At 37.3% G+C, this 23,511-nt stretch overlaps 1 protein-coding gene across 1 annotated transcript in view; it reads right to left on the bottom strand.

Moving 5' to 3' along the window:
* Positions 1-8,823: 8,823 nt before the first annotated feature.
* Positions 8,824-23,511, bottom strand: part of LAMA2 (laminin subunit alpha 2) — a 620,419-nt gene continuing 605,731 nt past the window's right edge. The window contains exons 63-66 of the mRNA XM_073893912.1: positions 21,754-21,907; positions 19,055-19,185; positions 16,939-17,161; positions 8,824-9,130 (exon numbers count right to left, since the gene is read on the bottom strand). Of these exons, the coding sequence (XP_073750013.1) occupies positions 8,973-9,130; positions 16,939-17,161; positions 19,055-19,185; positions 21,754-21,907 (666 nt within the window). The 3' untranslated portion in view covers positions 8,824-8,972. The remainder of the gene's footprint in view (positions 9,131-16,938; positions 17,162-19,054; positions 19,186-21,753; positions 21,908-23,511) is intronic.

The following is a 23,511-nucleotide window of genomic DNA, read 5'->3' as shown; positions in this document are numbered from 1 at the left end:
GTCTGGCAGTAAGAATCAAATGTTCCAAGTGAGAGAAGAACTCTTAATATTGGCTTTGACAATAAAAAAAATTATCCTAGTGCACGCAATTGAATAGGCCAGAGTTGTGACAGCCTTTAGCTGAAGTTAACTCACCGATGACATGATTTCTCTACTCTGCCTTTTGCAATATCAGCTTCATCCTTGGGTTCCATCCTGAGGTCCCTTGGCAGATGTGGGCGCTCCCCACTTAGCAGCAAATTGGATGCAACCATCCCAGCTGTCACATCCTTATGCACACAATGCATTAGCTTGGAAGAGGGGTATATCTTTTCCCACAGGCCTCACAGAAAACTCATTGGTTCTAATTGGATCCCTTACTATGCCAGTCACTGTAGGCCAGAAGATGGGATGGGATTTACTGATGGAATTGTCAGCACCCGTTTCTGATGTAGGAGTAGTGGAAGGGATAGGTCCCCAAAGGAAATGTAGGGAGTTCTTTTCAGAAGCAAGGGGAATAAATAATTTGGAATACATGTCTTTTACAGCTCAATAAGTTCAATAAATGTACCTTTCTTTTACCTTTGGAAGGATTTGAAACACCTACACAAAATAGAATATATTATTTTCCCCAATATTTTGTTATGAATGAGCTCTTATAATTGTTGCATAATCTTTCATTAGTTTGTCTCAACATGTGAAATGGATGCTAAGATATAATTTATTCTTTTTAAAAATCTTTCTTACTTATTTAAAAAAGGTTTTTTATATTTTTATTTATTGGACAGAGAGACAGAGTATAAGCAGGGGGAGCAGCAGAGGGGAGGGAGAAGTAGACTCGCCGCTGAGCAGGGAGCCCGATGCGGGGCTTGATCCCAGGACCCTGGGATCATGACCTGAGCTGAAGACAGATGCTTAATGACTGAGCCACCCAGGTGCCCCTAACATTTCTTTTTTATGAAAGTATAGTTAACACATAATGTTACGTTAGTTTCAGGTGTACAATGTAGTGATTGGACAGCTCTATGTGTTATGTTCACAGCTCTATGTGTTATGTTATGTTACAGCTACCATCTGTCACCGTACAATGCTCTTAAATACTATTGAATATATTCTCTATGCTGTGCCTTTTTTCCCTGTGACTTAGTCATTCCATAACTGGAAACCTGTATCTCCTACTTCCCTTCACCGCCCTCCCCCGCTGCCCCTGACAACCATTAGTTTGTTCTCTGTATTTATGGATCTGTTTTTGCCTTTTGTTTATTTGTTTATCTGTTTGTTTTTTAGGTTCCACATATAAGTGAAATCATATAGATTCATTCTTCTTAATGGCTGAGTAATATCCCATTATGTATATATATATATATATACACCACACCTTCTTTATCAATTTCTCTATCGACGGCCACTTGGGCTGTTTCCATATCTTGGCTCTTATAAATAATGCTGCAGTAAACATAGAAGTGCATATATCTTTTCTAATTAGTGCTTTCTTTTTCTTCAGGTAAATACCCAGTAGTGGAATTACTGGATCATATAATAGTTCTATTTTTAATTTCTTGAGGGACCTCCATACTATTTTCCAAAGTGGCTGTACCATATTATGTTCCCACCAACAGTATACAAGGGTTCCTTTTTTCTTCACATTCTCACCAATACTTGTTATTTCTTGCCTTTTTGATTATAGTCATTCTGATGGGTATAAGGTGATATCTCATTGTGATTTTGATTTGCATTTCCCTTGTGATTAGTGATGTTGAGACTCTTTCCATTTGTCTGTTGGCTGTCTGTATGTCTCTTTTGGAAGAGTGTCTATTCAGGTCCTCCTCCCATTTTTTAATTGGGTTATTTGGGTTTTTATTTGGTGTCGAGCTGTAGAAGTTCTTGATATATTTTGCATAGTAACCCCTTATTATATATATCATTTGCAAATATTTTCTCTGATTCAGTAGGTTGCCTTTTTTTTTCTTGATGTTTTCCTTCACTGTGCTAAAGCTTTTTATTTTGATGTAGTCCCAGTAGTTTTTTTCTTTTGTTTCCCTTGCCTGAGGAAACATAACTAGAAAAATGTTGCTGATGTCAAAGGAATTACTGCCTATGTTTTCTTCTAGGAGTTTTATGGTTTCAGGTCTCACCTTTAGGTCTTTATTCAATTTTGAGTTTTACTTTTGTGTATGGTGTAAGTGGTCCAGTTTCATTCTTTTGCATGTAGCTGTCTAGTTTTCCCAGCACCATTTATTAAGAGATTGTCTTTTCCCTATTGTATATACTTGCCTCCTTTGTGATGGATTAATTGACCATATAAGAGTGGGTTTATTTCTGGGTTTTCTATTCTGCTCCATTGATCTATGTATCTGGTTTTGTGCTGGTACCACACTGTTTGGATTACTACAGCTTTGTCATGTATCTTAAAATCTGAGAATCTCCAGCTTTGTTCTTTCTCAAGATAACTTTGGCTATTTGGTTCCATACAGTAAATTTTAGGACTGTTTGTTCTATTTCTGTGAAAAATGCTGTTGGTAACTTCATAGGAATTGCTTTAAATCTGTAGGTTACTTTGGGTCAAATAGACATTTTAATGATATTATTTCTTCCAATCCATGAGCATGGAAATAATTTATTCTTAATTGAAAGGTTGATTTAAACAAATAGTTCTTTGTCTTTTTATTTATTTTTCTTTTTATAGGGGGTCTACTCTTCATAGTCTTCTAAGGAAAAGGGATTTTGGCAATGTTTTAATTTAAAGAGACTCCTTTGATTTTAATATCTGGATCCTAATATCTTCAGTTCTTGTTGTATTTCTGTCCAGTTATTCCTTCAAGAACTTTGTTCTTCCATGACTCTTCTTTATTATTACTGTACATTTTCAGAGATGAGCTTCTGGATACACTTGAACCCACTGGTACCTGGTAGAGTCAGAACAATCACATTTGGGAAGCTATTTTAACCTATACATTTAAATATAATATTCTAGCATGGTTTAGGAATTCAGTTTAATTATATACATTACATTTGTTTAAACCAATATTATTTGGATTATTAATTTTTTATAAATGTGTTAATTTAATCTCCCTGAAAAAATTCCTTATTAGTCCCCCTTTTTCCCCACATTAATGTTTCTGATAATCCCTACTTCAAGTTTTCAGTTATTCAGGTTTACTACATAATAGAGAGATGCTGGGCACCTTGATGTTGTGACTATAATGAAGTTAATTTCTGCAAATTTTCCTCATCAGCTTCCTAATTTATGTCATCTGATAAAAAATTATATATGACGCATAATTATCTCTATTAGAAGCCAATTTATAAGAGAAAATAAATTGTTACATTATATCCAATTAATTTTTATTTACTGGCACTAAATTATTCGCAGTAACAATATGTCATTTTTGAGAAGTGCCTGCATGTAGTAGTGGAAAATTCTTCTTTTAATTGTAATTGAGAAATAAAAAATGAAAAATGTTAAAATGAACCAATTGATGTTTTATAGTACAAAAATATAAAAATTGCAAACATGATTATATAGTTTTGATCCATTTTTGATGCCACAACACATTGCTAAAATTTTAATCAAAATATATGAATTCTGTATATTAAGATCAAACAAAAGGAATTTATCAATAAATTTACTTTTACTGTATATTTAAAGGGGGCATTGCCTTTAAAACGGGAAAAGTCTCAGTCTTTTTCTTTTTCTCTCCCTCTCTTCTTCCATCTCCATCTGCTTATATAGAAAGAGGTTGGCTGGCTTTATTCGATACCTCTTAGAAGACTCACAAATCATTTATTTAATTAAATAGATCCTGACAGTTTTAACCCTGGAACATACTCTGTAGAGTTTCCAATGCAAAATACATCTCAGTGAAATGTCGTCACCTAAAATTTGTAGCATCTGTTCGGTGAGTTTTGATTTGGGGCTCATACTTGATATTATGTGTTTTTCCTGTTCATCATGTCTTAGTATGTATGGCATATCTTTCTCCATCTGCAGTCAGCAGTCTTTAATGTTGATATTTCAGTTTTTTAAAAAAGATTTATTTATTTGAGGGGCGCCTGGGTGGTTCAGTTGGTTATAAGCATCTGCTTTCGGCTCAGGTCATGATCACAGGGTCCTGGGATTGAGCCTCACATCAGGCTCCCTGCTCAGCACAGATTCTGCTTCTCCCTCTCCTGCTCCCCCTGCTTGTGCTCTCGCTCTCTATCAAATAAATAAATAAAACAAAAAAAAGAAGATTTATTTATTTGAGAGAAAGAGAGTGAGAGCATGTGGATGGGGGGAGGGGCAGAGGGAGCGGGAGAGAATTTCAAGCAGATGCCCCGCTGAGCAAGGAACCCAACACTGGGCTCCATCCCAGGACCCTGAGATCATGACCTGAGCTGAAATCTAGAGTCAGGCATTCAACCAACTGAGCCACCCAGGCCCTGGTATTTCAGTTTTAGGGTTGATTGCCCATTTCCCTGAAGTGCCCATTAGGGTACCTCTGAGGAATTCTGTGGTTGGTGCATAGCTTTCATTTTAAGTCAGCTAGTCCAAAACATACTCTTCAAATTTGGTCATCTATTCAGATATTTCCTTTGTTATTTTTAACAGTCAATTTGATTTCTATTTTAGGTAAGATAATGGGCTTTATTAGAAAATATATAATAAATTATATAAAATGATTTTAATGTACTGATCTAATTTAAGTGTTTGATTTATCCTATGTAATTCAAAAGTAACAAAATGATTAAAAGATTCTATGCATGATTTTATGATTAGGTGTTATATATAAGAGTTTGAGTGTCAAAAGTTTAGGCCACACTTCTGTAAAGGAATTTTAAAGTCAATAGTGTATCTGGCCACAGAGAATCTGTTCCTGGCTCCAACATTACTAAATAGCTAAGACTGGATGTGTGTGTGTGTGTGTGTGTGTGTGTAAAAGTAGAGGCTGAACCAGCAGGAGAGAGAAATTATCAATAAAAAGTGAGATTAAAAGCTGTTTTTTTTTTAAGATTTTACTTATTTATTTACACAGAGATAGAATCAGAGAGCACAAGCAAGGGGAGCAGCAGAGGGAGAGGCAGAAGCAGGCTCCCTGCTCAGCAGGGAGCCCATGTGGGGCTCGATCCCTGAACCAGGGGATCTGGGCCGAAGGCAGATGCTCACCAACTGAGCCACGCAGGTACCCCTGTAATTCTTAAGCTTTTCTTCTCTCTTAACATTATTTTAGGTTTCTAAAGTAATCTTTACTTCACAAGAAATGTAGCAATGAAAACAGAGGGTTAGGGAAACTTGAGAAAATTCACTCATAAATGAACAAATTGTGTGACTTGATTTTTGGTTTTTGATTTAAGCTGGACAGATTCAGCTGGTTCCTTCTCCCCTTCTTTCCTGCTAAAGTACAGTTTTCAAAAGGTTAAATATTTATGACTTTCAGGCAAACATAATGTGAACATGTCAAAGATTTTATTTAACTCAATTAATGAGGATAGAAATAAGACGATGAACTGGCCTAAAGAGCATTTGAGAATCTATATACCTGCATAAACATAAAGGGATATTAGGGTAAGATTACTCAGAAAAAAATTATTACCTTCAACCAGACAATTTATTTACATTTCTATGAGACAAAAACCTACAAGATACCTTTGACCCTACAGAGTTGTAAAACAGTCCAGTCAATAGAAAGTCAAGCCCAGTACTGCACTGAAAGAACAATACTTTCATTTTCCTATTTTTAAGTTCTGAGTAATTTTTATGATACCCATACTCTTAATACTCTTAATTTCAGTGTGTCCATAGTCTTCTATCTACACTCACTCCCTCGGTGATCTCCTTCAGTCGTGTGGCTATAAATAACATCAATATTCATCATCATTTATAACTACAGCTCAGACCTATTTTCTGAACTCCAGACTCATTATCTAACTGCTTATGGTAGAGTGTCCTTAGATACCTAGTGGAGAGTTTAAAAATAATATATCTAAAACCAATCACCTGGTTTTCCTTTCTGTAAAAAGCCCACTTCAACTACAACCCCTACTACAAGAATAATGGCCACTCTGTTCTTTCAGATGATCAGAAGTTATCAGTACCTTATTTTCTCATGCACCGAAGGCAATCCTGCTGGGAACACTAATCCGTCTTCAAGATATATCAGAATCTAATTACTTCTCACCACCTCCACTGCTACCACCTTTTATATTATTAGCTATGTCCCTACAGTGGGCTGAGCTCCAGAGAGACAACTTTCCCGAATAAAAGAGGGCTTTGATTTGTCCAAGGGTAAATTAGTAGTTCTCTAAACCTGAATATACAAACCAGAAAAGCTCTCCAGAGAATCCATTCTGCTGAAAAGTTCAGTAAGTGGTGTTATTGAGAAGAACATTATTTCTTTGATTTATAATTACTATGTAGCTATTCCTAATATCCCCAGGCACATATAAAAACAACTTCCTCTATTTAAGTATGTTATGAATATTCTTTTATTTTTTTTAGTCTCAATTTTTTTCCTATTCATTTACGTAAGTGATAATGGTCACTGTTCAAAATAACTGGTTTCTCTGATGTACATGTCATTCTGAAGGAAGCTGAAATATGCTGATCCTGTAGGTATGTATGTATATGTGTAGGTATGTATGCATTTATGCAGAAAAGCTCTGCATTAGTTTGCTGGGATTGCCATAACAAAGTACCACAAAATGGGTAGTTTCAACAATGGAAATTTATTTTCTCACAATTCTGGAGGCTAGATATCTGAGTTCAAGATGTTGGCAGGGTTGGTTTCTTCTAGAGGCATCTCTTCTGGGCTTAGATGGCCATCTTCTCTCTGTCTTCACACGGTCTTTTCCCCATGTCTGTTCTTATAAGGACGTCTGTCATGCTGGGTTAGGGCCCACCCACGTGACTTCATTTACCTTAATTACCCTTTAAAGCCCCACCTGCAAATACAGTCACATTTTCAGGTACTGCGGGCTAGAACTTCAACAAATGAGTTTGGAGAAAGGGGAGCACAGTTCACATCATAACACTCTCCCTTTGACAATGGGCACAAATTTCATGCTCGCTCAGGTATCCCGCACAAATGCCAAACACTAACCTGCCTTATCAAGATTCCAAAATAAGAGAATTCCAGGCCCAGCCTGAGGCATTCCTTCCCTTCAGGTACCCACTGGGTCTGAAGTATGTACTAATCTCGGTCAAGCAAATGAGTACAGTACATAGATTTATATCTCTCTCGATTCAACAGAGAATAAAAGACATTGAAAAACAGAGATAAAGTTGCATCAAATTGACTTCAACAGGGCTTGACTCTGAAAGGAGTGTTAATTAGGTAACTTTACTTTCAAATTTGTTATATTTCTTTCTGTTCAGGCTCCAGGAAAGAAAGGTGTTAACTGTTAATTTAGGAACTTAGCATCTTTATTTCTGTTTATCCACTTATTTTCCAGATAAGCCCAAAGCTTGCCAGTGTTCAGTGCAGAAGTAACATCTTCACTTTCAAAAACACATTGGTTTTCAAAGAGTTTTATTGCTTAAAGATGGCTCAAAAGGCATTAACTTGATTCAATATTATTTTTGTGTGTGAAGAAGTGGCCAAGAGAAAGTCAACAATAGATTCTCAGATGACTCTACAACTGGTGGCATAGTGGATACTTTTCCTCTTTAAAATAGTGGTTTTCATTCCTGATGGCACTTTAGTTAATTTCCTGGGAAGATTTTTAAAAAATCCTCATGCCCAGGCTACATCCTAGACCAAATCAAGCTTCCCAGGTACTTCCAAAATGGAACGATTGTTGAGAACCACTTGCTCTAGAATGGAACTGTGAAGGCAAATGGTAACAAGCAACTGGCCAATGACGACATGCTAAGAGTGTGTTAGCTATCTCCTTTGTTAGGAACGGCACCTCCTTCCCCCCTTGCAGCTAGCACTGTCAGAAAGGATTCTTCTTTTGCTAAAACTACCATGTGATCTGTTCTTTTAAATGTTTGGCATTATTAGACTACAACTATTTCTACTGAAGATGGCAAATGAAACACTTCCTTCCTAAGTTGATGAATGAAATCTAGACTAGTTTTCTCACAGACCCTTTTGAAGATGATTTAAATAGTGGATAAAAGAAGAACCAAACAAAGACATTTTTAAGGAAATGAATTTGTTAGGTCAAATTACAACTCAAAAAGACTCAGCGATGTACTTCTGTTACATTTTTGGTTTATTGTTTTCTGGAAAGTAAAAATGTATTTCAGCATCATTCCTCTGTGATTATGTATATTGTGTTATTCACTGCAAACTGAAGGAGCCCAGAGTGTCAACACTGTAGTATCAAATGTGTACTTAATTGTCATTCTGGAACTTGGTTCTGGTGTCTCCCCAAAGCCTATAAATCATTATCAAACAAGAAAATCAAGTAATTAAGCTCTCTGGCCTGAATCTGATCTATACTCTCTAAATATATGCTCAGCATGAAAAAGTATTCACTCATATGGCTACTTAAACTCCCTAATAATGAACTTGCATCAGGGAAATGATTTGCTAATGCCTTCTCAAGCATAGAGAGTAAAGGAGCTGATTTCCTCCCAAACATGCCAAATCCACTGTTGTTTTCAGTGGCCTGAACAGAAAGCCAAGGCTGACATAACGTGGAAAAGGATGACAAAAGTATTAATAGGAGTTAGTAAAAACAAAAATGTTACCTTCACAAATAACATTTAAACTCTTCTTGAGATGACTCCAAGGCATGTTGCAAATTCATTAATTTATGTCAGTTGTCTTTCATCTTTAAAATCACACAAAACAAGCAATTATTTAGAATGAAATGATTGGTTTAATATTTATGGACTTGAGAAAACTTGAATTTAAATTCAGTCTGGGATCTGCATTAGCACCATCTGAGTACAGAAAGAATTCAATATACATGCACAAATTAGTTTTAATAGCATATATAGGTAAGATATATTTGTTTTACTCGATCTACTTGAAGGACCTTTCTTGGAGTTAAACTGATTTGTATTAGTTGACTGGGCATGATACAGGTTGAACACCCCATAGCTCCAGGGCCTTGGCAAAATTGACCTCCAGTGGCTTGCCTGTGCCTTTGGTGAGCCTCAGAGATCGGATGCAACCTCGAAACCTAATGTTGGTTGTCAGACCAAACTGGTTGAGGCCATCTGAAAAACAAAGCAAAAAAGGGCTCAGTTTTAAAAGGCAGCTTCTATGTTAAAGGTATTTTTAAAACTGTAATTCTAGTATAAACATACAGTGTTATATTATTTTCAGGTGTACAACCTAGTGATTCAAGAATCCCATATATAACTCAGTGCTCATCAAGTAAGTGTACTCTTAACCCTGTTCATCTATTTCACCCATGCCCCCACCCACCTCCTGTCTGATAACCATCTGTTTGTTCTCTATAGTTAAGAATCTGCATTTTTGTTTTTTGATTTGTCTTTTTTTCCCTCCTTTGTGCATTTGTTTTGTTTCTTAAATTTCATATTTGAGTGGAATCATATGTTTGCTATTCTCTGGCTGGCTTATTGCGTTTAGCATTATACTATCTAGATCTATCCATGTTCCTGCAAATGGCAGGATTTCATTCTTTTTTAATGGCTGAGTAATATTCCATTGTGTGTATATGTGTGTGTATACACACACACACACACACACACACCATCTTAATCCATTCATCTATCAATGGACACTTGGGCTGCTTCCATAGTTTGGCTACTGTTAATAATGCTGCAATAAACATAGGGGTGCATATATCTCTTCAAATTAGTGTTTTCATATCCTTTGGGTATATACCAGTAGTGTGACTAATGGATGGTTGGGTAGTTCTATTTTTAATTTTTTGAAGAACCTCCATACTGTCTTTCACAGCAGCCACACCAGTTTGCAGTCCTACCAACAGTGCACAAGGGTTTCTTTTACTCCATATCTTCACCAACACTTGTTGTTTCTTGTGTTTTTGGATTTTAGCCATTCTGACAGTGTGAGGTAATATCTCATTGTGGTTTTGATTTGCATTTCCCCAGTGAGGAGTGATACTGAGCATCTTTTCATGTGTCTGTTGGCCATCTGGATGTCTTCTTTGAAGAAATGTGTGTTCATGTCTTCAGCCCATTTTTTATTGGATTATTTGTTTTTTGGGTGTTGAGTTCTATCAGTTCTTTATATTTTAGATACTCTTTATCGGATATGCCATTTGTAAATACCTTCTCCCATTCAGTAGATTGTCTTTTAGTTTTGTTGGTTGTTTCTTTTGCTGTGCAGAGCTTTTTATTTTGATGAAGTGCCAATATTTTTGCTATTGTTTCCCTTGCCTCCAGAGACAGTAGAAAAATGTTGTTATGGCTGATGTCAGAGAAATTACTGACTGTGATATCTTTTAGAATTTTATAGTTTCAAGTCTTACATTTAGGTCCTTAATCCATTTTGAGGGTGTGTGTGTGTGTGTGTGTGTGTGTGTGTATGTGTGTGTGGTGTAAGAAAGTGGTCCAGTTTCATTCTTTTGCATGTAGCTGCCCAGTTTTCCTAACACCATTTGTTGAAGAGAGACTGTCTTTTCCCCATTACATATTCTGGCCTCCTTTGTTATATATTAATTGACCATAAAAAGGTGGGTTTATTTCTAGGCTTTCTATTCTGTTCCATTGATCAGTAGGTCTATTTTTGTACCAGTAGCATATTGTTTTGATTACTACAACTTTGTAATATAACTTGAAATCTGATACCTCCAGCTTTGTGTTTCTTTTTCAAGAATGCTTTTACTATTTGGAATCTTTAGTGGCTTCATATAAATTTTAGGATTATTTGAGTTCTGTGAAAAATGCAGTTGGCATTTTGATAGGGATTGAATTAAATCTGAAGATTGCTTTGGATAGTATGGACATTTTAACAATATTTTTTTTCCCAATCCATGAACATGGAATGTCTTTACATTTGTTTGTGTCATTTTCAATTTCTTTCATTAATGTTCTGTAGTTTTCAGAATATGGGTCTTTCACCTCCTTGGTTAAATTTATTCCTAGGTATTTTATTTTTTTGTGCAATTATAAATGGGGTTGTTTTCTCACTTTCTCTTTTGGCCACTTCATTATCAGTGTATAGAAATGCAACGGATTTTGTACATTGATTTTGTATTGTGACCTTACTGAATTCCTTATCCATTCTAGTAGCTTTTTTGTGGAGTTTAGAGTTTTCTATATATAGGTATCATGTCATCTGCAGATAGTGAAATTTTACTTCTTCTTTACCAATTTGGATTGCTTTCATTCCTTTTATCTTACCTTATTGCTATGGCTAGGACTTCTAGTACCATGTTGAATAAAAGTGATGAGAGTGGACATACTTGTCTTGTTTTTGACCTTGGTGGAAAGCTCTCAGTTTTTCACCATTGAGTATGATGTTAGCTGTGGGTTTTTCATATATGGCCTTTATTATGTTGAGGTATGTTCCCTCTAAACCTACTTTGTTGAGGCTTTTTATCATGAATGGATGTTATACTTTGTCAAATGCTTTTTCTGCACCTATTGAAATGATTCTACAGTTTTTATCCCTTCTCTTGTTGATGTGATGTATTATAGTGATTGACTTGTGGTTATTACATCAACCTTGCATCCCGGGAATAAACCCCACTTGATAGTGGTGATTTTTTAAAATGTATTGTTGGATTCAGTTTCCTAGTATTTTGTTGAGGATTTTTACAACTCTTCTCATCAGAGATATTGGCCTGCAATTCTCTTTTTTGGTAGAGTCTTATTCTGGTTTTGGTAATCCTGGACTCATAGAATGAATCTGGAAGTTTTCCTTCCTCTTCAATTTTTTTTTTTTTTTGGAATAGTTTGAGGAGAATAGGCATTAACTCTTCTTTAAATGTTTGGTAGAATTCACCTGTGAAGCCATCTGGTCCTGGACTTTTGTTTGTTGGGAATTTTTTGATTACTGATTCAATCTCATCCTTAGTAATTGGTCTGTTCAAATTTTCTATTTCTTCCTGACTCAGTTTTGGGAGGTTATATGTTTCTAAGAATTTGTCCATTTCCTCTAGGTTGTCCAATTTGTTGGCAGTTTTTCATAATATTCTCTTACAATCCTTGGTATCTCTGTGGTGTAAGTTGTTATTTCTCCTTTCATTTCTGATTTTGAGTCTTTTTTTTTTAATCCGACTAGAGGTTTATCAATTTTGTTGATCTTTTCAAAGAACCAGCTCCTGGTTTCATTGATCTGTTCTATTTTTTTTTTAAGTTTCTACTTCATTTATTTCTGTCATAATCTTTATCATTTCTTTTCTTCTGGTTTTGGGTTTGTTGTTCTTTTTCTAGTTCCTTTAGGTGTAACGTTATGTCATTTATTTGAGATTTTTCTTGATTCTTGAGATAGGCCTGTATTGCTATATACTTCCTTCTTAGGACCACCTTTGCTGCATCCCAAAGATTCTGGACCATTGTGTTTTCATTTTCATTTGTCTCCATTTATTTTTTGATTTCTTGTTTGATTTCTTGGTTGACCCATTCATTGTTTAGTAGCATGTTATTTAACCTCCATGTATTTATGGTCTTTCCAGACTTTTTCTTGTGGTTGATTTCTAGTTTCAGTGCATTTTAGTAAGAAAAGATGTATGGTATGACTAGGATCTTTTTAAAATTTTTGAGACTTGTTTTGTGGCCTAACACATGATCTATTCTAGAGAATATTCCACGTGCAATTGAAAAGAATGTGTGTCCTGCTGTTCTGGGATGGAATGTTCTGAATATGTCTGTTAAATCCATCTGGTCCGCTATGTCATTCAAAGCCACTCTTTGTTGATTTTCTACTTAGATGACCTGTCCACTGATGTAAGTGGAGTGTTAAAGTCCCCCACTGTTATTGATTATTATCAATTAGTTCCTTTACATTTATTATTAACTTTTTAATGTATTTGGGTGCATATTTACCATTGTTATATCATCTTGTTGGATTGTCCCTTTAGTATCATATAGTATCCTTCTTTGTCTCTTGTTACAGTCTTTGTTTTAAAGTCTATTTTGTCTGATATAAGTATTGCTACCCTGGCTTTCTTTTCACATCCATTTGCATGATAAATGTTTCTCCATCCCCTCACTTTTGATCTGCAGGTGTCTTTAGGTCTCAGATGAGTTTCTTGTAGGCAGCATATAATGGGGCTTGTTTTTTTAACCATCCTGTCACCTGATATCTTTTGATTGAAGCATTTAGTCCATTTACATTCAAAATAATAATAATAATTATTATTATTATTTATTTGACAGAGAGAGACAGCAAGAGCAGGAACACAAGCAGGGGGAGTGGGAGAGGGAGAAGCAGGCTTCCCGCTGAGCAGGGAGCCCGATGTGGGACTCGATCCCAGGACCCTGCGATCATGACCTGAGCTGAAGGCAGACGCTTAACAACTGAGCCACCCAGGCGCCCTCAAAATAATTATTGATAGGTATGTATTTATTGCTATTTTGTTATTTGCTTTGTGGTTGTTTTTGCAGATCTACTCTCTTCACTTCTTCCCTTGCTTTAGTGATATACTTGGATTCCTCTCTTTTTATATTTTGCATATCTATTACTGGTTTTTGATCTAGTTACATAGGATTGTATATAACAACTTCTGCATATGGCAGTCTATATTAAACTGATGTGACGCCACTTAAGTTTAAACCCATTTTTTATTCCTCTCCTCCCCACATTTTAGGTATATGGTGTCATACTTTACATCCTTTTATTTTGTGAGTCCCTTGACCGAGTTTTACAGATACACTTATTTTTACTGCTTTGTGCTTCCTACTTTTCTTACTCTTACTTATGGTCTTTCCTTTCCACTCCAAGAGTCCAATTTGACATTTCCTGGAGGGCTGGTTTTGTGGTCATGAACTCCTTTAACTTTTGTTTGTCTGGGAAACTCTTTATCTTTCCTATTCTGAACAAAAGACTTACTGGGTAGAATATTCTTAGATGCAAATTTCTTTCCTTTTAGCACTCTGAATATATTATTCACTACCTTCTGGCTTGCAAAGTTCCTGCTGAAAAATCTGCTGAGAGCCTTGTGGGATTTCCCTTGTATGTAACTATTTTCTTTTCTCATGCTTCTTTTAAATTTCTCTTTTTATCACTATGTGTTTTGATGTGGACTCCTTGGGTTGATTTTGTTGGGGATCTTTGTGCCTCCTGGATCTGAATTTGTTTCCTCCCCCAGGTCTGGAAAGTTTTCAGCTATTATTTCTTCAAATAAATGTTCTGCCCCTTTTTCTCGCTGTTCTTCTGAGATCCCTATAATGTGAATGTCCTTATGCTTGATGGAGTCACTGAGTTCTCTAAGTCTATTCTCATTTTGCATAATTTTTTTCTCTCTCACCTGCTGAAGTTGATTACTTTCCATTACTCTGTCCTCCAAGTCGCTGATGTGTTCTTCTGCTTCCTCTAAGTTGCTATTTATTCCGTCCAAGGTACTTTTAATTTCAATTATTGTGTTCTTCATGTCTGATTGGTTCTTTTTTATCTTTGTTAAGGGTCTCATTGATGTTCTACACTCTTTTCTCAAGTCCAGTGAGTACTTTATGATCATTACTTTAAATTCTCTATCAGGCATATTACTTTATCTATATTTCACTTAGGTCTCTTGCTGTAATTTTGTCCTGTTCTTTCATTCATTTGGGACATTTTCCTCTGTCTCCTTATTTTGTCTCTCTGTATTTGTTTCTCTGTGTTAGGAAAGTCAGCTAAGTCTCTTGCTCTTGAAAGTAGTGGGTGGGTATGCACTTTTAACAAGGCAGAGCTGGTCACCTGCCAGAGGGAATGGGCCTCTGCCACTGCGACCAGACCAATCTGCAAAATGCACATGATCAAGGTGCACAATTTTAACAAGGTGCACATGCCCTCTGTGGGAGGTGACTGCCCGCTGCTGCTGGCATGGAGACCCTGCAAAGCATGAGGTTGGGAGATGCAGTGTTGGCAAGGTTTGTGCTGGTCTTTGGAGGTAGGGAAGCCACAGAACCAGGACTGAAGCGTGTCGGGCTTGGTGTAAGCAAGTTAGGTAATGAATGTTGGGACTGCACTGGTTTCTGCAGGTGGCTTTGTGTTTGTGCTGGGAGGCAGGGGAGGGAAACAGCACCTGCTGGCTTCTTTGTTCCTGGAGGAGTCTCCTAGCAATCGCTGTCTCTCTAGGACAGTAAATAACTCCCTCTTCTATACCCCAGGTGTTTTTTAAATTGATGCTTTTCCGTTGCTCCTCCGCAGGCTGTTCATTGTGCTCTCTCTTTATGGGTGGGGACTCAAGTCTCTTATCATCTTTCTGGCTCTCCCAGAGTCAAGTGTGCTGATTTTTTAACATTCCAGGCTTTAAGTTAAGTCCTGCTGGTGGTGGTAAGAACTGACAAAATTTGGCCTCTCTGGTTTTCAAAGCCAGGTGTTATAGGGACTTTTCTTCCCCATGCAGACTCCCCAGTGTGATGGTCTACTTCTCTCCCCTTTCCACACCCGTGGCTCCCTCACTCCTGCCAGTGTAGTCCTTTAGCTCCTCCCTGCGTCTGCACTCTTCCTACCCTCTTCAGTGTGGCCTCTTCTCTGCATTTAGTTGTGCAGTTTTTTCTTCCTGTCTTCAGTTCATTTTCTGGATTATTCACACTGATGTGTGTGTTATCTACTTGTGTCCGTGGGACAAGGTGAGCTTAGAGTCCTCTCTGCCATCTTCTCTGAAAGTTTTTTAAGAGAATGTTTTAAAGTCAGCTGTTAGCTTCAGATTAAATTGGAAGGCTGTTTTAAGTAAAGTTAGTGATTTTGTTCTTAGCTTTGCTAACCGTTAAACTTAATAGTATTTCTATAGTTATGTGTTCTGAAATCTGGAGACATGTAGAAATTATACATTTTAAGATAGCAATTTGGTTTGGAATGAACAAATTTATAGCTGTGATATATTATGGAATTTAATGAAAGACTTCAATTGACCAAATACTTTACTGAATTAGGACATGGACTTTTAATGGTGACTTTATTAGTTTTTTACATTGTAAAAATACATCCCCAAAGGTTAAGCTGGTTGAAAACTCACACAAATTTTGTTGTTGTTAAGGAGACACTCCATTCTCTCAGCAGGACTTGTAGGTGCTAACTAGGATCCCATTTCATAGACCATGAATGGAGAAATATGTTACCTCCTTCATAGTATTTTGGGGGTTATCCTGATTGAAGCAGAAGTAGGTTCTTTTCAAACTTAGAAGCAACTTTGGAGAAAGGAGCTGTGAATTGGTCCCCATTGCTCCTATATCTTTTCCTCCATTAACAACTGCTGAATATATATTTTGCTTGTTTTGTTAAGCAGGGGAGCTTTACATAAATGGGAGTGACAGTTTCTCTTACCAAAATGCTGAAAGACCATTCCAAGAGTGTGTTATTGCAGTATTTATAAAAAGGCAGTTGGGTTATTTCTCATCAAGTTGTTTATGGGCACTTTAGGTAACTCTGTGGTTTACATGCTATACTTAATGTGCTGGATGGGGATTTCTGAATGCAGATTTATTGCTGGGGTTTCTTTGTAATATAAACTCTATAATAACCTAAGGGGGAAATTAGCTTGTTTAACCCAATGATTTCCAGAACTTGAGGAAATAAGTTCCATTACATTTTATGATTCCTTTGGTATATTAATTTTCAAAAAATCAGAAAGAACACCAACTCTGGCCTTCATTGCTGTTAAATGCCTCATATCTTTTATAAGCCAAATTCATTTCCTCTAGCCCCTATCTCCCCAAGAATGAAACTTTGGGGGCTATCATGTAAAGTTCAGTCCCATGTGGTTTATATAAGTAGTATGCTCATTTTATACCCTGGATATTTCAGGTAAGGTGTTATTTATGGGAGTCGATTCTAAAGCTAAGAAGTATATTTAAGCACACATTCTTGGACATATTTACAGAAATATAAATATTTTAAATCCAGTAACAGCAAAGAAATTCTTGCTGGAGTAGATAAGGCTCACCTGGGAAACCACCAACAAACACAGGGTCATTTGTATCAGCTGATGTAGATGCTTGGTTTGGGCTCTGGGCTTCCACCTGATTCCCATCTACTGTTAGCTCAATGCGGTGTTTGATCTTGTTGGCTATGACTCTATGCCACTTTCCGTCACACAAATGCCCTGGGATCCCAGCATCATAGACAGCAGTGAATCGGCCAGCGCCATTGTCCACATGAAACATAAGCTAGAAAGCAGGAAATTGAACAGTCACAGATGGTTTCATTAGAAAGGTATCATGATGGTTCACATAGCAAAAATTGTTATGTTTTTAAAGGAGTCATCAGCTGGAATAGTTAGAAATGAACATATCTGGGCATTTTAAAAATAAAAAAAAAGCTGACAGAAATCAAAATACAAATTTAATAACCAGGAGTCACAACGTATGTTCTTTGCTTCTGGGCATTGGTGGGGGCAAAAGGCAAGATGTGTGAGACTTGTAATAATTCTGCTTTCAGAAAATGTGACATAATTTGAGGCTGGCTGACAAAAAAAAAAAAAAGACCTCATATGCACAGGGACAAATCCTACCATAGATCTTTATAGAGTGTGAGAGTTCTTAGTGAACCTTATAAAATTTCTTAAAAGATGTTTAGAGTGATTCATTCGTTCGAATTACAAATTCATTTTAGAGGATTATTGTTTTTTTTTTAAATGTAAGCTTTTGATGTTTTAATTGTATGTATTCTTTTTTTCCTTCATGGATTCCATTTTATATGCAGGATTGAGAATAACATCAATTACTTTCCTGGGCAGGCTTCATATCACGGTGCCAAAGACTTTGAGCCAGGAGGCCAGTTAAATTCTTAACAATGAAAAACTTAGATTGGAAGTTCATGTCTAAATGAGAAAAATCTGTTTCCAGTAACATGGCACAGTCCCTGAAATTTGAGATGACAGAATTCTTTTGAAGCTGATGAAGGAAAGAAACATATTGAAACATTAAAAACAGTCTGGCAACACATTTGACAAGGTAAAAGAAAAGACATAGGGGCTTTAAAAAGATGACAAACTGCAATAGGTGAAAAGTTTGTAAACTAAATGGTGATATAAAGATTAAGATTTTACTATATTGGGTGGAGTTTGTAATAGCAGGACTTGGTGAGAAATACACATGCATTGTATTGGAACTTGATACCCCAACAAAGTGATAGTAACAGTGGTTATAAGCAGGTGATGAAATGAAGCTTGCTCCAACAAGATGTAGTGAACATGTTTGAAAATCTGGCAAAGCCATTAACTATTGCTTATCTGTTTCCCCTTTTTTTGCCTCTGTACTCCTGGATCTTTTTGCTTTATTGCCTTTGATGATGGTTTGAAGACAAGAGGGGGAGAGGAGGCAACAGAAAGCATATTGGAGGTTACTATGTGGTCTTTCTTCTTGGGAGGCCGCAATACTGTGTGAGTGGAAATATGACCAGAGATGAAGTATGATTCCTATTTAAGAGCCAGATAGAAAATTTGGGTAACTTCTTGCTTTGCCTGCCTCTTTACCTGCTGCCTGTACTACAAAGTATATACACAGGTCATTTTGTTGCAGGATGCTGTTCATAGGCAGGCAGGGACTGGAGAGGTGTTTAGAATTAGCTTATTCATTGTAAGCAAATTGACAAAATTTATTATACTAATATAAATTTAGTATTAATCTGCACTTCTTAAAAAATGGTATCAGGATGCTTTTAAATAAACATTGTGCAGCTGATAGGTCAGCTCGCCACCTTGACTTCTGAGAAGTGCCTAATGTGTTAGAAGAGGCAAAGACTGATTTTAGACAATCCAGGCCCCCTCCTCTTTTTTCCATTGGAATCTATAGTTTTATATACAGTGTATTCATGTACTTTGAGCAACACAGTAAGAGTTCGAGATCGAAAACCCTTTGGCCTATTATTTGTCAACACAAGTGGCTTACTGTAGAATTAGCACATTTAAAGTTTACACTGATCTACAGAGTAAGTATGTTGAAAACACACAATCTAGTTTCTCCCAACAAAGAATACAGTAGGGCTTCACAATAGAGGTTCTTACATATGAACAACACTATCATAAGGAAATCAGAAATAGTTAGAAAACTGACACTCACCTTTTCATCAATCATTTCAATACCAATTCCATCCATTTTCTGACTGCTGATTCCCAGGAGAACTCCAGTGGTTCTAGTTGTGCGGAATTCAAATTCTACAAGAAGGTCCAATCCCACTTTGAACCCACCAACTGTAAAATGAAGATTTTTTAAAAAAATTATGGATTAGAGTTTAGGGATTGTTAATTCAAATTTGTACAATGCAATGGTTTAGATTTCAGTTCAGATATTAGTCAATTATAGTAAGTTCCAGACTCTCTTATGGCCCAAACTTCCACCATTGTATCATATAACACACTTTATAGTTATTGCTTATTTTCTTGGTCGCCTTCCCTCCTAGCATGTAAGTTCTGGGAGGGCAATTTTATTCCTGTGCCTACCAAAGTATCTGAAACACAGGGAGGTTTAATACATAGTTGTTGAATAATTAAATGGATGACCCCACACTGAGATTAACTTAAAGAATCTCATAGCAATGTATGGTTATGTTGGAAATCTTACTGTTAGATTAAGTCAAGCATTTCAGTGATTATTCAGTAAGATTTTACTAGGCCATTCTAAGATTACTGTGCCACAGTGATCTGAAAGGATTCAGAAGTTCTCTGGGTGGCTCAGTTGTTAAGCATCTGCCTTCGGCTCAGGTCATGGTCCCCGGGTCCTGGGACTGAGCCCCATATCGGGCTCCCTGCTCTGCGGGAAGCCTGCTTCTCCCTCTCCTACTCCCCCTGCTTGTGTTCCCTCTCTCACTGTGTCTCTCTCTGTCAAGTAAATAAATAAATAAAATCTTTTAAAAAAATTAAAAAAAGGTTCTCATTTTATTAATAAAGAAAGGAATTGCAAGCACAATTTTGAAGGAACAGAATCTGGGACATAGATTTTTCCAGTTCACCCAGGTAAGATTTTTCTATAATTTCTTATATTTGATGCATTAATTTATTTAAAGACATGCCTCTTAGAAGCAAAGCCATTCATTAAGAGCAGGCTAGACCACATTGACTGCATGGAGTACTAGGGAAGAACTCATGGAAATTTTCTGCATGTCTTCTATTTATTAGGCAAGAAATAAGTGCTATGTGTAACCACCATTGTCTCCAGTGAAGGGTAATGTCTGTTATGTGAAAAACTTATTGTTCTACTCAGAGCCTTGATGGGTTTGGATGTGCATAGGTGGATTCAGAGCAGATTTTTAAGAGAAAAAGAAGCTGAATTGTTCTGCAAAATAAAACAGAAAGTGCTTGTTTTTGTCCCTGAAAGGGAGAAGTAAGGAGAAGAAAGGAACATGAAACAGTTCAGCTGAAGATGGAGTGAAGTGACCAGTAAAAGCCATGGTGATCAGGTGGCTGACAAGTTTTTAAGGACAAGGATGTTGAAGGTGTAATTGAAGTTGTATGTTTCCAGTGATGTAAACTTTTCTAAAAAGTCTTAAATAGATTGTATTTCACTGTCTGTTGAGGGGATGGCAGTTGTTAGAAATTGGGGAAGTGGCTCATTTTCTGGTCCAGTTTGATCCAGAACCAAAAGAGGCCAGGCAGAATGGCAAATCAGTATATCAACTGCAGAAGCTGAAGCTTGCCATCAAATTTGACCAAGAGAATGCCAGCCATCTGTGAATTTGCAGAAATCTTGGGGAAGGCTATGGATTTTCACTGCATGTGGAATTTCGGGCTCATCATTACCCCCAGTGTTTTAATGTTTAACATATCCTTTATCTGTTTTCTGCCTCTGCTGTAGGTGAAATTTCCCACCTATACTCTGTTTAAGGGCCCTGCCCCTCCATCTCTGAAAACTTTTGCATGTGAGTATTTTCATCTCACCTTTTAAATCCTAGCTCAAATGTCAATTCCAGATTTCCCCAATCAAAATTAAATTTTCTTCTAAATATCCACAGAACCTTGCTTGTATGTCTTTTATAGTTTTAAATATATTTTACTTACCTTCTTGTGATTTCTGAACACACCGATTCTTACCTATTGATAGTATATTTTTGAAGGAAGGAATGACACCTTATTTACTTCCGTTTCCCATGATAACTTTTATATATTATGCGCACATTTATTCTTTTTTAAAAAACAAATGCATGTATCTATGGTAACCCTAAGACTGAATAGTCTATCCTGAGGTATGTTAATGTCTTTTTTGTGTTATATAGAAGTTATTTCATATTTTTCCCCAAACTGTACATTTACTATCAGTGATCCAGATCTGCTCTGGAGATGTTCACTAGAAGGTGCAAATCCTTAAGGAAAGTCAGGGAAAAGTACCAGTCATCATCACCATCAATGAGAAATGGGCACCAGTATGTGTATATTGGGTGTATGAGTGGGAGTGAGATCATGACATGAAGCCTTACAAGGAATTGAAGAGAGGAAGAAAGAAAAATGCTATCTCATCTTCAGAAAGGTAGACAGAGAAAACTGGAATATAGATAAATTACACATATAAATATATGGACCTTCTTTTGGAATTAAATTTATTTTGTTGTTATTGATCTCTAGGGGAGATGAAATAAACTCTCCAAATAGCCTTTTACTCTACTTTTTCTATTAGTTTGCTTCAGAATCAGATACATTAATCTTTGACATTTTTTATTCTATACATTTTTATTTAATAAATCCGGGACTTTTATTTTCCCATACAAGCAAGAAGTTAATATTGGTACCTGCTTAATATTCAACAGGAAGAAAATGGGAGTGCCTCACCTGCTTTGGCAAAACCTGTTCCATCAAAATATGTTCCTTTCTGAGCATTAGCAAAACATGTTCCAACATGGAAGCTGGAGGTTGGCTGTTCAAGATCAGCAGGGGCCTCCACCATCTGAAAATTCCTGATGCAGCCATCAATGCTGTAGGTCACCTAAGTATTCAGGTCAGAAAAAACCAAATATCAGGTTTTACCAGAACTTTGACTTTATATGGAATTCAGTAATTTGTGGGGATGCTCTGTGCTTGCAATCATTGGCCAGGTGTCTTAAGGTAGCCCCCACACTACCTGGATCTGTGCTATCACCCCGAGCTCCACACAATGCGTGCAGAGAATCCTGTGTTGTGCTTCTCAACTAGGATGTATCTAGCCTGTGTCTAGATTGTTCTGATATTCTAAATAGTGCATACTGTGTCTCTAATGGGACCACTAGTTTGGCAGAAGTATGTGCTCCATGTGAATATCATAACTTTTAATTAGTTCCTTATGCTGGTTCTGATCCAAGATGGTGTGATGTAGGAAGATCCTGAACTTACCTCCATGGACACACTAAATCTATACCTATTTATAAAGCAATTCCTCCTGAAGAAGAGTTGAAGGCTGACTGAATAGCACAACAAAAGGTAAAGAGAATGGCAAGAGACACGGCAATGAAGGGAACCTCCGTCCCCAACACTGTGAACAATGGGGAGGGATAGTACTGAAGGACTGAAAGCAGATTCGTCTGACCTAGGGCACAGAAAAAGAGCAACTAGTACATAAAGGGTTCAGCCCCCAAACTCTGCCAAATGGCAGGGGAGCTGCTGGAACTCTCTGGGTCAGATGGGCTGATGAGAGCCATGATTTATCTTCCCCCTCCACCTCGATAGCACGGACCACAGCAGGGTCTAGCTTCTGGCCTATTGCCTCAGGAAGCCGCAGGCCCCTAGCTCGCATGAGCCCCAGCTGTCCCACCCAGGTGGCCCCAGGGTGGTACATATTGAGACACCCCTGGTCAGTGCTCCCTCTAGCTCCAGGCATCACACCAAGGTGGCACAGGAGCAAAGCCTGCTGGAACACACTCCAGGCTTGCACTACCTCAGCTCAAGATGGCATGCTAGGGCAACCCTGAGGCAGAGCACTCCAAGATCTCCTGACTGATGCCCGAGTGAGCATCATCAGGGTCCTCCCTGCACTGAGTGCCCCAGGAACCTCCAGGCCATGCCTGACTCAGTTCCAGCTGTTCCACGAGGGCACCCCTCATGGGGAGCACCCAAGACTCTCCAGCCTGCATTAGCTTCAGCTGTCCTGCCAGAGTACCCCCTGTGTAGAAAGCCTCAGGACCACTCCAGCACATGCCCAGTTCAGTTCCAGCACAGAGTGCCCTGTGACCCCCAGCCCATGCAAGCCAGCAAGTCACCAGGCACACACAGTCCGCACAGGGGATGACCATACATAAGACCACTCCTTACAATTTAGGAGAAGTAGCTGTTCCAAAACACAGAAAGTCAAGCAAAATGGGGAGACAAAGAAATATGTTCCAAATAAAAGAACAAGACAAAACTTCAGAAAAAGAACTAAATGAAACAGAAATAAGCGATATGCCTAATAAAGAGTTTTAAATAATGATTGCAAAGATACTCACTGGACTGGAGAGAAGAGTGGAAGAACTCAGTGAAAACTTCAACAAAGAGGCAGAAAATATAAAAAGGACCAAATCAGTTTTGAAGACTACAATAACTGAAATGAAAAATACACTAGAGGGAACAACAGTAGAT

Source organism: Callorhinus ursinus, unplaced genomic scaffold (genome assembly GCF_003265705.2).
Source record: "Callorhinus ursinus isolate GAN/ISIS: 27379988/994484 unplaced genomic scaffold, GSC_fseal_2.0 scaffold6, whole genome shotgun sequence".
Taxonomy (NCBI): Eukaryota; Metazoa; Chordata; class Mammalia; order Carnivora; family Otariidae; genus Callorhinus; species Callorhinus ursinus.
This window is presented reverse-complemented; position numbering and strand designations above follow the sequence as displayed.